The 16,213-nt window shown below is 33.9% G+C and overlaps 1 protein-coding gene across 15 annotated transcripts in view; it reads right to left on the bottom strand.

The window, feature by feature from the left end:
• Nucleotides 1–819: 819 nt before the first annotated feature.
• RIMKLB (ribosomal modification protein rimK like family member B) overlaps nt 820–16,213 on the bottom strand; it is a 36,095-nt gene continuing 20,701 nt past the window's right edge. For 5 of the 15 annotated variants that reach the window (XM_039874266.1, XM_039874268.1, XM_039874267.1 and 2 more), the window contains 3 exons: nt 14,372–14,458; nt 12,838–13,041; nt 9,905–11,209 (listed from right to left, as the gene is read on the bottom strand). In XM_039874266.1, the coding sequence (XP_039730200.1) occupies nt 10,746–11,209; nt 12,838–13,041; nt 14,372–14,458 (755 nt within the window). In that variant the 3' untranslated portion in view covers nt 9,905–10,745. Of the gene's footprint in view, nt 1,830–3,803; nt 6,866–9,904; nt 11,210–12,837; nt 13,042–14,371; nt 14,459–16,213 lie in introns of those variants that run through there. The other 10 variants (XR_005655264.1, XR_005655267.1, XR_005655270.1 and 7 more) reach the window with 10 other exon arrangements.

The raw sequence follows: 16,213 nt of genomic DNA, 5'->3' as shown, positions 1-16,213 counted from the left end.
AATGCAGATTCCATGCAACTCAGAAATTCATATCTTATGGCCCTAGAATCTACATTTTAAATAAATAAGCCAAGTGATTATGATGTAGGTGGTTCTAGGTCACTTTTGAGAAAAATTTCATCGGATCAACTCAAGAGGACTCCTTACTGGATTGCCTTTATTGGACTATATCCTAATGTCATAATACTGATCAGCATTGTGAGACAGCTCAGGTCCAAGAAATTCTGCTTTTCCTGTGCAATAAGCTATCTTCTACCTTAAAGTCACTACAAATTTTCTAATCATTTCATTCTGCTCACCAATTTTGTCCCACCTCTAAGCAAATGTAGAGGACCTGATAGCATACATTTCCATGTTTTTAATCCTCAGTTCACCTTATTTTTCCCCCTTCTATTTTGGTTTCATCCCAATCTTCCCCATTTGTTTTAATACATCTGTTAAGTCGCTTCAAATCATTTTGGGAAAAATAAGTCATGTTACCCTAAATTATTCCTTATGTGCATGGTATGCATATTCCTTATTTCTCCTGGTTTAGGAACAAGAAAAAAATATTTTTGAGCTTACAGGGAAAATAATCAAGAAAAAAATGAGATATAGGTTTTTCTTATATATAATTCTTCAGTTAGCCAACAAAGTGTGGGAATATGGAATAATCAGTCTAGATTAGGAGAAATGCCTCCACGCACCATGTTCCAACCACAAGATCTCATGGATGGTGCTTAAATAGGAAAACTGAAAGGAAATCAAGAAAGTCTTATAGACTCCAATTCTGAGATGAAAAGATGCAGTAGCTCTTGAATATCAATAACCAAAATTTATAGAAGTAGCATTTATTGAATACTCTATGTGTACAGCACTGTACATGTATTACAGCACAGCTAGTCCTTATACATTAATCTAACAAAGTAGGTAAAATTATTTCCATTTGTTACAAATATTCCCCCACTATGGCGTGAAAAAAAGTGACTTGTCCAAAGATAGTATAACCAGTACATTTCGAAATTAGAATCTGTGTCAATATTTGATTACAAAGCCCATTCTTTGTTGAAGGTTTGGGGTGGGGTGTGTATCTGATCCCCTACTGTTGAAAAGGGGGGTCAAATATATGGTGATGGAAGGAAACTTGACTTTGGGTGGGAGCACACAATGCAATATACAGCTAGTGTATTACAGAATTGTACACTCAAAATTCATATAATCTTATTAACCAATGTTACCCCAATTAACTAAAAAAAATCCAAAACTTGGGAAGGGAAAAAATAGACTAGGTCAGACATGGTCACTTGTTGCAAGATTAAAATGTAGCAAGCAGTGTTGTGACAAGCGTGTGCCAGAGCCTTATCAAAACAAAAACAAAAACAAAACAAAAAAAACATAGCAACAATTATTCAGCATGAACAGATAAATTGTGATGAAAGAGGCAGGGCAAAATCCATGTAACACATATTTTAATACATGTCTATGTACCAAAAGTAGTGTTTCAGAATATATTATAGAGATTAGTCAAGAACCAAAGGGGTTTCATCTTGCAAAAACTGAAGAAAAGAATAAAGAGAATGACACATGCAGAGCTAGACTTCAAGTCTAGATATATGGACTGAAGAGAATTCTATAAGATGGAATGGATAGAAATCATACACCATGCTATTATTTCATTTCCAGTTCTGATGTTTTTATTTTAGGAAACACAATGAATCAAACGGATTGGAATTATTGCTTCCTTTTCTGTGCATTTCTATCCTCCATTTGAAAAATGCCATCAATGTATCTTCAACCATTCTGTGAATGAGATAATAACCAAAAAGGATCATTGGCTCCTTTGAAAGAATCTAAAGGGAGAAAAGACATACAGTTCACTTAAATCACAGATTAAAGTCTTTATAATATGATGAGGAAAAAAAATTAAAGACAGAAAATTAATGTAACGATGTAATAACACAAATTGTCTAGATTACCAAAAAAATCACAACCAGTTTTTTTTTTAATTACAACACTTAACCTTGGTGATCTCAGGTGGCAAAGGTATACTAAGGTACACTCTGATTCTGACTTGGAAGACATTTAATGTTCTTATTAAAAACTAAAAAACTTAAACCTATGTTGGTTTATGAGAGCAACCTTACCTCCCAAATTTACTTGGCCTTTCTTTAGGAGAGACTATTCTAACTCCCTGGAATTTGTTATCTAGTGGGCGAAGAATCAACAGTTCAATTTATAGGTCCATTACATTGTCTACTTCATTAAGATATTGCCAACACAACAGCCAACATTTTTTTCTCTTTTTTCTTTATCCCTGAGTTTAGTGGCTTATTTCAGTTAGACATCCAGATAAACATACTTTCCTTGTGATTAAAACTGCACTATAGAGATAATTTATATTTTATAAAATCAACACAATTTTAGACACTGAATTCCATATTAATTAAAAATACAATCATATAAAGATGTGTCACAGTGATTACCCTTAACTATCCTATAATATAGACATGTGTCTTAAACAGAAAAATTATACCAAGAGGAAAAAAATCGAGGCAAGAACATTTCTTTTACATCACATAAAATAAAACATATGGTACCAAAAGGCCTGAACAAATAAAATTAAACTTAAATGCTCTTCCTTCCAGTGATCTAGGCTACATTTTCCATAAATTATACAAAGAGTAATAAATTTTGGCTCAGATAAAGATTCTAGTTGGTCCTTTTTCAGTTCTAAAGCACTGACATCTCTATATGCTAAGCAAAATTTGCAATTAAGACAAAACTGTTTTAAAAAATTTAGAAATTCTAACCATATTAACTGAGGCCATATAGTCTTATGTTTCAAAGTAATATACATGTTATTCAGCATGAGGATAAACAATTTCTTGAATAGGTGACTTCTTTTTACATAAGTTTCAAAGAAAGAAACAAAATTCACCATATATTTAGACAACATTAGTTATTCTAGCTTCGTGTTATTGATGAAAAGGGAATAAAGCTGTTTGCCCGGGCAAATACAGACATAGCAAATGCAAATGGAAAGGGGAAGACACACATTATACACAAAGAAAAACAGGCAGGCAGAAATAAAAAATGGCAACATTGGAAAAGTAAAATCAGAAGAACTAAATAAAAGAGAGAAGCATGGAGACTGAGATGAGAGATACAAAGACATGGAGGAATAAACACAAGCAAAGAGAGAAAGAGCAAAAATGGATAAGCAAGAGAAAGATGAACACACAGTGTGGAATTATGGGCAGACAAAGTGACAAGGAAATGGGACTAAACGGAAAAGAGATAGTTGAAGAAGTGATAACTTTTATCCCATAATTTTTTCAAATTACATACGTTTTTATTTTTACCCTTCCAATGTTCCCACTAAAAAAGGGACAGACTTGTATTTTTACAAAATGGTTACCAATGCATATTTTATTTACCTTGCAGATTTTCAAAAATCAGATTTACTCTGAGATAACATCATTTCTGCCAACATCAGGTTCACATATTGGATGTGAACTCAATGGGGAGAATCCTGTGATAATGTATACGTATGTCAAATCATCGCTTTTATCTTACAATTTTAGCTGTCAATTATATTTCAATAAAGCTGAAAAAAGGTTTACCTATGTCAATTTACTGGGGAAAAAAATCCCTAGTTTTACATATCGCTAATTTTTTTTTTTTCAAAGTAAAAATGAGAGCACACTACTTAGAAGAAATTCATCCTAAGGCAAGGACCTACTGGCATTTACGATTACACACCACAGCAAATTATACAGCAATGGTGTCTGATTAGAAACATTCTTAAGTTGAAAATAACTTACCATTTAGAGTCAAATCTAGGAATCTTAATGCTGTTTCCACTTTTTGCTGCCTTTACCTCACTTGGTATGTCATGCTCTCTCTCATCTATGTGGATTTTGTCAATAGCCATCAATCTGAAGAATTCCTTCTTCTGCTGCCACCTACCAATTTCTCTGCTGCAGCAGAAGAGTATACAGAAAAAGTTCTTGCTTACTAGTCAGATTAAACAGAAAAATTCCTTTATTCCTCATTTCATATTTTCACATGTACACAAACTTCCCAAGACCTCCCCACCAAAAGTCAAGACAACAAAAATCCCAATAACTGAAAATTAAACAATGTATGATCAATGTTCAAGCTAAGCTGGGGGAAAAAAGTAGAAAGATTTAGACACTCAACAGTTGCCATCTCAAGGAGCGGTTTCTTTTCTGTTGTGTTTTCCTTCTTCACTTATCCCTATGATCTAATGAATAAATGCATAACTTAAAATGTTAACTAGGTAGTCTACAACTCCTGCAAATTTTAAGTTTAGAGACTACCAAAAGAATTGTGGGAGATGCAGCAATAAAGGAGTTTTTGAAAGTAATTCTAGAAACTAAGGGTATTAGGTGCTTTACCTGCTTCAGTTTTCAATGCTCTGGACTGCTTAGTGCCCATTGGCTCTGAATACATTAAAACACGAACACATACGCCACCTACATTTAAAATAAGGTAGCATTTGTATGCCCATATAAGCACTGGGTACATTTTTTGCAAAAGAGTAATAAATTAATTCTTTTTAAAAGGACTGACCACAAATGCACATTTCCTCAAACTGTACATAAAAGATTTAGGGCAAAAAAAAGGGTGACAGAATGACAAATATAATAGCAGTTGAAGAACTGGAAATTAATACCTCATAAATGTTTTCTGTTTGTTAAAATCCTGAGATTCATTTCTATTCAGATTCTCTTTGTCATTGGGGTCTAAGTTTCACATTTATTCTGTATTAGCTACTAAAGAACAGTATCCAATAATGAACTAGTAATAATAGTGATGGCTTGTTTTTGTTCCACCCTCCCACTATCTTTACCCCAAAAGAAAAACACGTAAGTTTTGCCAACTTAAAAAATAAAACAAACACTGACATAAGCACCAAAGGTTAGCCAACTGCAGTGACATTGTTTCTACTTTCTTATTCCTTCCCCCATCTCAAACCCCACCCTTTGACCTCTGTATATGGGATGAGCCTGAGCAGGAGAGTTGGTGATGTCAGGACTGCGCCGTTCCCACGGATGCTCCTAGAGGCCTGCTGTGCTTCTGGGAACTGGGGCACAGGGATGTCTGTCTGACTGAAACCTAAAACAACAACAATTCACCCCACCCCTCATGTTCCCGAACCCCACAACAGCAGCCAGGTATATATGCTACATAAGGCCCATCTAATAAGTGAATATGATAAAATGTGAAAGCAAGATCATTCTTATCAAGTTAGTGATCTTCATGGGAACAGCCAAATGGACGTTGTTAAATTCTCCATGTCCCATGTAATCACATAGTCCACACATTCTAATGCTGGCTATTCTTATCAGCAAGAGAACAAGGTTCTCTTGTATAAGCCTTTTTTAGTATACATCACAAATTCCTGCAGGAGTGTAGTTGGGATTCCTTTGTTAGTAAAGTTCAGTTCAACAGATGAGTATTTTTATCTTAAAATGGTTAAGAAACTATCTGTCCCTATCTTACATGAGTAAAATAAAGCACAAAACAGTTTAATGATTTATTTTATGCCTTTAAGTGTAGAAATAACATTAGAAGCCAGACTGCCTACTCACTGGTGATTTACTGGACTTATAGCCTCTTTGGCGAGAACATCGAAAGGCACAAGATAAAATTATGCAGAAGTGTATCTTGAAAAGGTCTGACTACTGTCACTAAAATTCTACCTATCAGAAAAAGGATTATTTCCCATAATGATAATAACTCCTATCAGAGCTAAAATTTTAGAACAGGAAAAAGGCGGAAAGGGTAATTGGACTGGGTCTACAGAGGAAGGAGGTGGTATATGAACAAATAGGAAGGCTATTAAAAAGGACAAGTTGTATTCCTATTCCTGCCACTAACTTTGTTTTACGGTCTCTGTTAATCTATTTAACAATTGTGTGCTTCAGAAATGCCCTCCAATCTGTTCAAACTTGTAATTTTTATATTTAAACCATTATTTTATGATAATCTCAAACTATTCACATCTATCCCTGTTAGAACTAGTATCTCAGAAATGCTAAAATTAGTTCTGAAATCACGTTGCTCCTACCATAACCAAAATGCTTTCTGCTATCTTTGTCTTATCATTCCCTTTCACTTTTATAATGATGTCACAGAAAGAGAAGCACTAAAGTCAACTGAATACTATGGTGAGTTTTTACCATATATATAACCTAGAACCTAATTTTACCTTTTCAAAACTCTAGTTTTCCATACCTGTCAACTCCTAATTGATGTCTTTATACTGTGAGCTCACTGTGTATTCGGAACACCAACCCCTGAAAAAGCTTAAGCCAGAATAGCACAATGGAAGAAACAAGCAAACCCAAAACAAAAACAAAGCCAAAAAGTCACACTCTGAAATAATTATAGACATATATGCAAGGAATGGAGTTATCTATATGGTTAAAGCACATCCCCAATGAAAGTCTTGAGATCATCCCAACCAATTCAAACTTCACCCCAAAAGTTTTTTAATCACATTTTCTAGATAGAGTTTTACATTATTCTTTTAAAATGAAACTTATTACAAACCCATGGTTGCCGTTAAAGTACGTAAATAAATTTTTTAAAAAGGAAAATAAAGTTAGCCTTGTGATGGAAAGAAAGGAGAAAGAGTCAAATTACCTGCAAGCAGGCTGGGCTGTGCCTGAATCCAAACCGCTGCATTTACCACTCATTATACAGCTGCATTATTGGGGGAAGGGGAGTTTAGAAGGGCACTGACCCCGAAAGTTCTCAATACTTCTCACTCATCATCAGGAAGGGGGAAGAAGGAAAGTTTTTTCTCTGGGTATTTTTTGTTTGTTTGTTTTTGTTTTTTTGGCTCCTGAAAAGGCTGGCAAAGAACAGTAATAGTGCAAGCAGTTAGAATATTTCTTTAAAAACAATTGTAAAAATGCAAAACATTAAGGAATTCAAAACACCAAACTTTCATTAATATAAAAAGAATTTTCACTAGAGTTAGGAACCACCCCAAAACATCATGGCAAAAGGGCACTGTTATAAAGGAAATAAAATACCACACAAAAATTCAAAACAAAACTAAAAACTTCAAATTAAACCTGGAAGACTAGAAGATTCCAACAGCAGATTTCTGTCCACTACTGAAACATTCCAAAATCGAAGCTTCAAAGGCGCCTAAATGTATCTTAAATGAAACTTTGTTTTGTTTTTTAAAGAAAAAAAAGAAAGCAATAAACCTGGTTATAAATCCTACAATATATTACATTTAAAAATATCCTAGTACAATAAAAACAAATTTTAAATGAAATTAAACAAACAAACAAACAAATAAAAACAGTAGCAGCAGAGGTTACCTGTCTGAGCACCTACATTTTCTTAGGAGGGGATCGTGTCTCACCAGCCATATAGCCCATTAACCTTCTCAAAAAGAGTGAGCCAGGAGAAAATAACACAAGATTTGATTTCACAATGTCTCTAGGCTCCCCAGACCCCAAACTGGGGATTCACTGAATGAAGAAAATTTGTTTTTCCATTGGCTTCTTCTTGAGAAAAAGATGATTTTGAAAGTCAATTACTTCTTTCAATGCCTTCGATAACTTCTCAAAAGTCTGCTAAAGTGCATGATGAAAGCAAGTCTCTTGATGATTTTTAGAATGTTCCATGGTATTTTCTTATTAATAGCATATACAGAAAGATTTTTAAAGTTCAGTGGAGTAAAAGCCAGCAGAAATGACCGATCAATTATAGGCACCAAAAAAGGAAAAAAACTATTAAAAATTTTAAATGGAATAGTTCGTATTTATATATGTGTGAGTGTGTGTATGTATAAAGATAGTCCAGTTTTCATCATAGGTGAAAAAAACAATATCAGAAAGAATTACTTTTAAAATACAATTCAAAATTACAATTTTAACAATGCACAATAATTTTACAGTAATTCAGATTTTGGCATGATTATACATAGTTGATAAATACATTTTTATCTCATAATAGCAATAAAGATTAAACAAAAGTTATTAAACAATAGGAAAATATATTTAACTTTCACTTAAATATCTAAGCTGTTATATCTGGATTCTTCCAGAATGATTTGTTCATATTCTTTACCTTATTTTTTGAAGGAATTCATGAAGATATTCATGATGACCATTCTTTCCCTTTTCATTCTAACATGTGAGTATACAAATCCAGAAATAGGTTGGTAAAGCTAAGTTTTAATATTGTGTGAATGTACAAAAGATGAATAGTGAATAAAACTAAAGGTGAAATAATCTAGTATTTTTATAATACAGTTGGTTAATTTGGTAAAACTTTGTAAAGGCTACCTACATTTTTCCTGGTGCCTTATCCCTCCCAACACAAACCTTGAGTTCTTCATCAAATAGACAGGCTCTTCTATCTGTGTTTTAAAAACTAATCTATATACATGTGATATGTAACTATTCAAGGTATACGTAACATAATTAGGTGGCAACCAGATGGTCTCTACACAAACATATGAATGATGATTTAATTAAGTAGTTCTTTTTTTCCCTCATTTATTTCCCTATCCCAAATAGTATACATCCTCCAAAGTAAGGTCATTCAGTGAAAGAATTACCAAGTTATTTCTTTCTGTTGAGTCAGAGGTACTCATGTAAGTCCCACAATAACCATGTGCAAGTCAAATTATTTTAGATGAGATTAAAATATCCTAAAATAAATTAGAAACTCCTCGTGTATCCTTTTTCTGAGGTGAAATGAAACACTGCACAGATTAGAGGTACTATTCTATTTGTCAACAATCAACCTTTCACTCAATTTTAATATTATTTCATTCTATAGAAAAAAACAAATTTTATTACATTCCTTTTTAAAATGGGGGGAAAACTGTACAAGTAAGCATGATCAAACCTCTGTTAGAGCTGGTTAATACTGATCTTTTATTATTGCCTCGAAGTCTCTCTAGTAGTGTCCAAGAAATTAAGTTTAAGGTCCATCTGAAGGAAAAAAGCACTGGAGAGGCAAGAAAGGACTTGGGTAAAAGCTTCAGAGGATTGTTAAGGAGATGGAACTTGCTGTTTAAAAAAATTATGTTGAGCTCTGGAGCATCACCATTTCTTAACACATCTTCCAAACCATCAGTGGGATAGTTTTACCCATGTTTTAAAGGCTCATATTATATGTAGTTTGGGGGCTTTTATAAATTCAAAAAGTAAAGGAATAGAAAGAGTGGAGAGTACTGAAGGCTTCAGAGTAGGGCTATAAGAGACTCAATACTGCTAAGTAAGTCCCCAAACAAAAATATCCAGTCCACCCCACCCCAAAACCTATGTGTCATAGGAGAAAACACACAGCCAGAAGCATTGAAAAGCACGTAGCCTTGAATGAATCGTACACTGAACAGTCTAGCTAGAAATAAAACAAAACCAAACCAAAAAAACCAAACAAACAAACAAACAAAAAAAACCAAACCAAACAACGTATACACAAAAAGACCTAAGAAGCATCTATTCTCCTTATGTCTTCAGGTGAGTACCTCTACCCCAGTGGAGTAGTTATGAAAACAACTCATCTCCTTCTTAAAGTAAAAAAATGTGTTTCCTATCATGCTCCATTTTCTAGAATCTATCATTTTTGATTGGTTGGTGTAAACAAAAAGCAAAACACATACACATGCATTCGTGCACACACACACATATATACTCCCTCCTAAAATGTGAAAAATGCAAACATATAATGCTGAGATTAGAAATCACTTCAGCTTTATACTTAAGAATTTATAGGCCCTTGATTTGCCCCCCAAAAATGTTTCCTTAACCTTATTCTTTATATGTCCAACCACCAAAAGAAAAAAATAAAATAAAAGGCTTTAAATGTACATTTCAAGTCAGTGTCTTGATAACAAGGTAGCATTTTCTTCACTTTGGCCATTGTTAAAGATGCAGGCATAGATCAGGAAATGTTAGACTTGCATTTTTTTTTTTTAAATGCAACATTAACAGAGCATATATCTTTCAAAAAAGACTAAAACACTAACAAATACAAGTCAATGCAAATATTTTAAACTAGTGTAATTTTATCTACATTAGAGTAAATGTTATTTTGTGTACCAGACATTGCAATACTGTTCATTTCCCTTTTATCATGCAAACATGCCAATTTTGTCATTAAAAACATCTTTATTGGGTCATATTCATGTCGCCCTCCCACCCAAATAAAGGGAAAAAACAAAAATAATAAATCCCAGTAAGAGCCCCTCAAGACTTCATAAACTATGAACAAAAACCTGCTAGTTAATATGGTAAAGGCAGAATTTTCAGATCTGTATAAAAAAATTTCTGTAATTTAAGATGTTTTCCTTACCCATCACAAATCTTTGAAACACAATGTGAAGTTATGCTACTCTGAAATTTGTACCAACCGTACAAAAACAAAAGGGACCATGAAAAAAAAGTATTATGTTTTTCATGGTCTGAGAACATACATATTTTTGAGTAAAAGGTTAACTATGAAAGCCTGAGACATTTTTCTGTATCTCACCTCTTCTGCCTCTCTATCTATAGAATTTGTAAATGAGAGTCTGTAACATCTTAATTGCAGAAGTTTATCTTCTCTCCTAACTACTCAATTTTCTCTCATCTTCCTGAGCATCTTCCATGAACAGCATTGCAAGTTGGTTAAAAATAATAATATAAAGTAAGAAAGAAAGGGAAAAAAAAGAAAAAGAAAGTTTTACAAGGGTTTTGTTGGTTAATTATTTACCAGTGGAGTCACTCCACCAGGAGTTCGATTTCATTGGCTAGCAGCTGGTTCATGTTGAATAGGCCCCCTGGGAGCTTGGTGAGCAGTTCTCGCTCGGTGCTTTCAGGGTCGCTGTCAACAGAGCTGGAACTTGCGCTCATGTTGTCGACAGCAGTGCTGGCTGGGGGACCCAGCTCCGGCTCACTAGTCTCACTGGCCGTGGACACCACAGAGAGCAGGGACATACGCCGGGTGAGCCGGCCAGAGGGCAGAAGGGAGGCGGCATAGTCCGCTATGATACCAGCTACATCTAGATTACAAGCCTTATCAAAGGCGATGAAACCTACATTTGCATTGGCCTCGCAGACACAGAAGGAGCCGTCATCTTTCATCAACAGGTCAATGCCACACACATCCATCCCCAGGATATTAGACACCTGGATAGCTAGCTGCTTCCCCTGTTCACTCAATGAGCACATCATCCCCACACCACCTGACAAAAGAGAAACAAAAGAAAAAGTTACCAAAATGATAAATTTCTAGAGTAAAAGTAAAGCTAGCCTCTAAGGCTAACATCCTCTATTATAAATCAGTAGTGAAAACAAAGGTGTTATTCTGGTGTAAAATTGGGACTTTGAAGTCTAAGTTTCCTTCATTAGAGAATCCCCTTCCAACCCAGTTTATCAAAGAATTCATGACTTAATACTTTCTCAATATGCTATTTATTCTGAAGACGACATTAAACTTTCACTGAAGCCTATCTTACTTGCAATAATATAGACCAAGTAGAAGGAACTTCTGCATAAATACAACTATGACAAAAATAAGAGATACATAATATGGGTAGAGTATAGAATGGAATTTGGGAACAAGGGGACCTGAACATGGCTCTGTTCCACTCCTGCGGCTTAAGGTAGCTGACTAAATGTAGGTGAAGTCTCGGCGTTTGCTGGAATCTGAGAGAAAGGAATTAGAACTAGATTTTTCTCATTTGGCTATAAGGACCAGAAAGCGAAGACTCTGGAGAAGAGATTGGCTCAAAGAGCCCTGTGCATCCACAGGAGGAAATCTGACATTAGCATTATATGAATACGCCTATTGTCTTTGACCCCAAAGAGGCCTAAAAGTAACTGCAGAGGTGAGTGGAGTCCTCCCTACAATTGAGGCTGGAAGAGTACGGAGGAGAATCCAGGAAACATAAAGGCTTCTTTTATGTACCTTAGCAGGAGACTGGCACACTAGCCCATGAATTAAATCTGTAGAACTGAGGCCATCTGGAATGCTCCAAATAACCAGAGGAGAGCCATGATGTGACAACAACAAAAAAGTAACAAGCCATGTATGACTTGAATGAAAGAGACAAGAGCACTTTAAGGAAATTCAAGTTCAACACAAAAAGACTTTCTAAAGCTAAAAAAAAACAAAAAACAAAAACCATGATCATCTAACTAAAAACTTCAGTAGAGAAAATGAAAGAAACTATAGTCAATTTGGGGAGTCAAAACTTGGAAAATCAACCATAAGAACTATTTCGAAGCACGTACAAAAAACTCAAGATGAAATCACACAAGAAAGATAAGAAATAGAGGACTGAGCTAAATAAGATTACTGAGAAAGTGAAATAAAGAGAGGAAAAACCTAAGCTAAGCTCTGAGGTTTTTCAACAATAAGTAACCTCATAAAAATACATCTTTAAATAAATCAAAACCAGCTATCTTGTTTGGAACAATGGGTTAAATGAGTTAGGACACATCCATTTTAAATGAATTCCAATTATATACAAAATAAGTTTATCAGCAAAGAGGAAATCTTTAACTCTGGTCAGACATTTCATATATGTGTGAATTGAGTTACAAATTGACGCTGAATGAAAGCAAATTCATGATTCAGAGAAATCCAATTTCATTACTAGAAAACAATTTCATTATTAGAAATCCAATTTCATTACTAGAAAACAACTCAAAAATATTTTATATTCATGATAGGTAAACCTATTAATTATACACATGAAAGAGAATGTTTTTTTCAGCTAATAAAAGGATCTGTAGTTGTATACAAATACTCATTTGACAAGCTGTAATATTACTTTCTACATTACAAAGATGCCTGCATCATTTTTACCTAATGAGCAGTTGCTTTGCATCCTCCCATCTGTTGAACAACGTAACATGGTGCCAACCACACGGCCTCCTACAACAATGACACGTACATCCCGTCCATGAGACTCTTTAACATACTTCTGAAACAGGTATGGGGCTTCATGACGAATAAGATGGCTTAGATCAGCCAAATGGTGCTTGTCTCGAGCCAAGAAAACAGCTTTGCCTATAATTAAAAAAGAATAAGAAATATATCGAAGTCATCAAACTGTGGGTAGGTTGATATCTATTTCCTCCATCTTCTTGTGTCCCAATCTGCTCTTTCAGAACTAATTACTTTTTAACCAGTGTAAAAATAGTTATGGCAATTAGTGAGACAATGCAAAAATGTATTAAAAAGTTAATAATCTCCTTCTGAGTCCCTCAATCCCCAAACTCTTACAGTGATCTAGAATTTATTTCGGTATGTTGTGAGGTAGGTATCTAAAATTTGTATTCCTCCAGGTTAGACAATAGTGCCAGTCTCACTTACTAACAAAACATTTCCCTCTAAGTTAAAACATGTTTTATATTATTGTACAATATGTTACTATACCACATTTGTATATATTAAAATAGCAGTGTCATTACATACCTAGTTTTAGTTCTAAATTCTCTAGTCTGTTCTATTGTTCTATTTGTAAATTTATATGCCAACGGATGTAGTTGTTTTTAAAACATAGTTATGTTTTGACATTTTTCTCATCAAGGAGGGGTAAATCTATGTCAAATTCCTTTGAATTTAGGAGGGCTTGTGATTGCTTCAATCAACAGAATACAGCAGAAGCAATTCTATATGACTTCTGACACTAGGTCACAAAAGCTCATGCTGCTATCTTGGTTCTTGGAGAATTTACTGTAGGAGCCCTGAGACTTCTAGGCTGCCATACTGAGAAGCCCAATATAAACAATGTAGTCAATAGTCCCAGCCGAACCCTTATCCAGCTATCCCTGTAAAGGCACTAAACCTTGTGATGTACTTGGATTTATGAATCATTTTATGCCTTAAGAAATCCTTCCTTAATCTGGAGTCATTAAGATATTTTCATACACTGTCTCCTAAAGCTTTATATTTTTCCTTATATATTTAAGTCTTCAAATTATATAAATTGGGAAGGGGATGGACGATTAGAGTTAGTGACAAAGAGTCCTTGTATTGTTGAAGAAGATAATAGTGTAAAATTGAGGCTCTGTCCAAAATAAGTATGCACCTTAAAATCTCTAGGATAACCACTAAATGAAAGGAGACAGCTTCTAGCCAAATTGAACAATTCATAGTAGCCTTCTATAAGTTTGAGGTACCATGGACTTAATAATTTCCTTCTAATTATTCTTCAGAAACCCTGTATCAAAAAATAAATTTCAACTGATAAGACTTCTGTCTAGTCAATAACCATAAGCAAATACAAATAATTGCTTTGATCTGATTAAGAAAAAAATCTACACTGAATAAACACCTTATTAATTCTCGAGAACTAATTTCACAATTATGTATCGTAGCAACAACTGATACACACCTCTATGACCCCGTGTATTCTTCACTACCATTGGGAACTCCAGTACTTCTGCTTCATCAATCATTTTAGAAAAATTTTCATGACCACCTGGTTTGAGAAAAAAAGAAATTTAAAAACAGCAATAGAGATGTTTTGTGGTAAATTTTATCTACACTAATGTCAGCAACACAAGGGAGGTAGAAAGTTAAGAACCTGATGACTAAATTTTTTCTTGGAGAAGTAATAAATAAAAGTTGACAGTACAGTTAAATAACCACACCTTTTTAGATGGATAAAAGCTATCTTAAATTCTAAATATTCTAATATCGGACCTAAAGAAATTAAATATTCTCTAACTAAAACAATGTTTCCCAATTCTATATCATTTTTCGTATTTTTTATCCTGTATTCTTCTACCATACAATAACAGAAGCCCCAAGATTTATTTAGTATATTCAATTCCCTGTTTGGATTAAGAAGAGAGGAATGAGTCAGTTAAGAAGACTCATTCAAAGTTGAAGATGCTGCATATGTACACATGCACACACACACAGTCTCTAATACACAAATTAATTTTTCTTATCTCCATTATTAATCAGAGTTCTTTCTACACTGAGCTACTCAGTACCCATGTGTCAAATTTTACTTTTGTTTTTATTCCCCAGGAACAAATGATACAGTAGCAAGGTTGGAGAAAAATTAGATTGTAGCTGTAAAAAAATAGTATGATGATATAGAAAAATTAAACCAGGAAAAAGTTCATTAAACAACTTCAATATCATATATTTGCAGCTTAGAGAAATTAAGATGATTCAGTCCCCAAATTTGAAACCTTTAATATTAGAACATAGGTAATAATTTGTTAACCCTTTTCTCCTTTCCATTCTCTTAAAATCAGGATTGTAGACCCATAATATAAGCTATATCCCAAAAGCATCAGAAAGACAGAAATCTCAAATTATTCATATTGTCTACTGTGTAATTGCTAAAAACAGAAATTGTATCATATATGCTATACAGACTTGGAGAATTCCCTTCTTTAAAATATTAAAAATAAGAGGACAGGGATTTCTTTTTAAAGCCTCATTAATTCTCGAAGCATTCTACTGGACATTTAGAGAAATAGCTTTATGAAAAACTGTACTGACTTACAGTAAATCTTATCCTTTCTAAACAAGAACTAGGAAGGCAATATTAACATAATATTATTTATAATATTACTCAAAATGTGGTCCAGTAACCTATGCCTGTTTCTGACTTCTTTGCTATTGATATGTGACCAGATAAATATAAAAAGAGTAAGCACTAGAAGCTTAAATGGCAATTTGGCATTGCTGTGATATTTTTACTGTACTTTATAAGAGTACCGATAAAGCATATCGGCCTTTAAAAAAAATCATTTACCACAAAGTTTTAGAAGCACTGACCTAATATAGTGTCATTTTCTTTAAAATAAGGAAATATTTATAAAGAATTATCATGAAAGTGGTAATAAAGATAAAAATTAGACAGAGATGTCATCAAATTCTATTATCTTTTACCATAGGGGCTGGCAAACTAAAGCCTTTGGGACAGATTTGGCCCACTGTCTTTTTTTGTAATAAAGTTTTATTGGAACACAGCCACATTGCTTTGTTTAAGCATTTTCTATGGCAAGCTTGCACACTACAACAGCATTACTGAGGGTCACAAGAGCGCACTTATAGCCTGGAAAGCCCAAAATAATTACTTTTTGGCCCTTTACAGGAAAAGTTTGCTAAGTCTGTTCCATCCATATCATGGAACTAAATGTTAAGACATGAATCATAATTCTCCTGACCAGTCTGTTAAAACTGAAAGTCACTTCTATCTATAAAAACTTTC

The sequence above is a fragment of the Pteropus medius genome, unplaced genomic scaffold (genome assembly GCF_902729225.1).
Source record: "Pteropus medius unplaced genomic scaffold, Ma_sr-lr_union100, whole genome shotgun sequence".
NCBI classification, from domain to species: Eukaryota; Metazoa; Chordata; class Mammalia; order Chiroptera; family Pteropodidae; genus Pteropus; species Pteropus medius.
The sequence above is the reverse complement of the archived record's forward strand: the minus strand, read 5'-3'. Positions and strand labels throughout refer to the sequence as shown.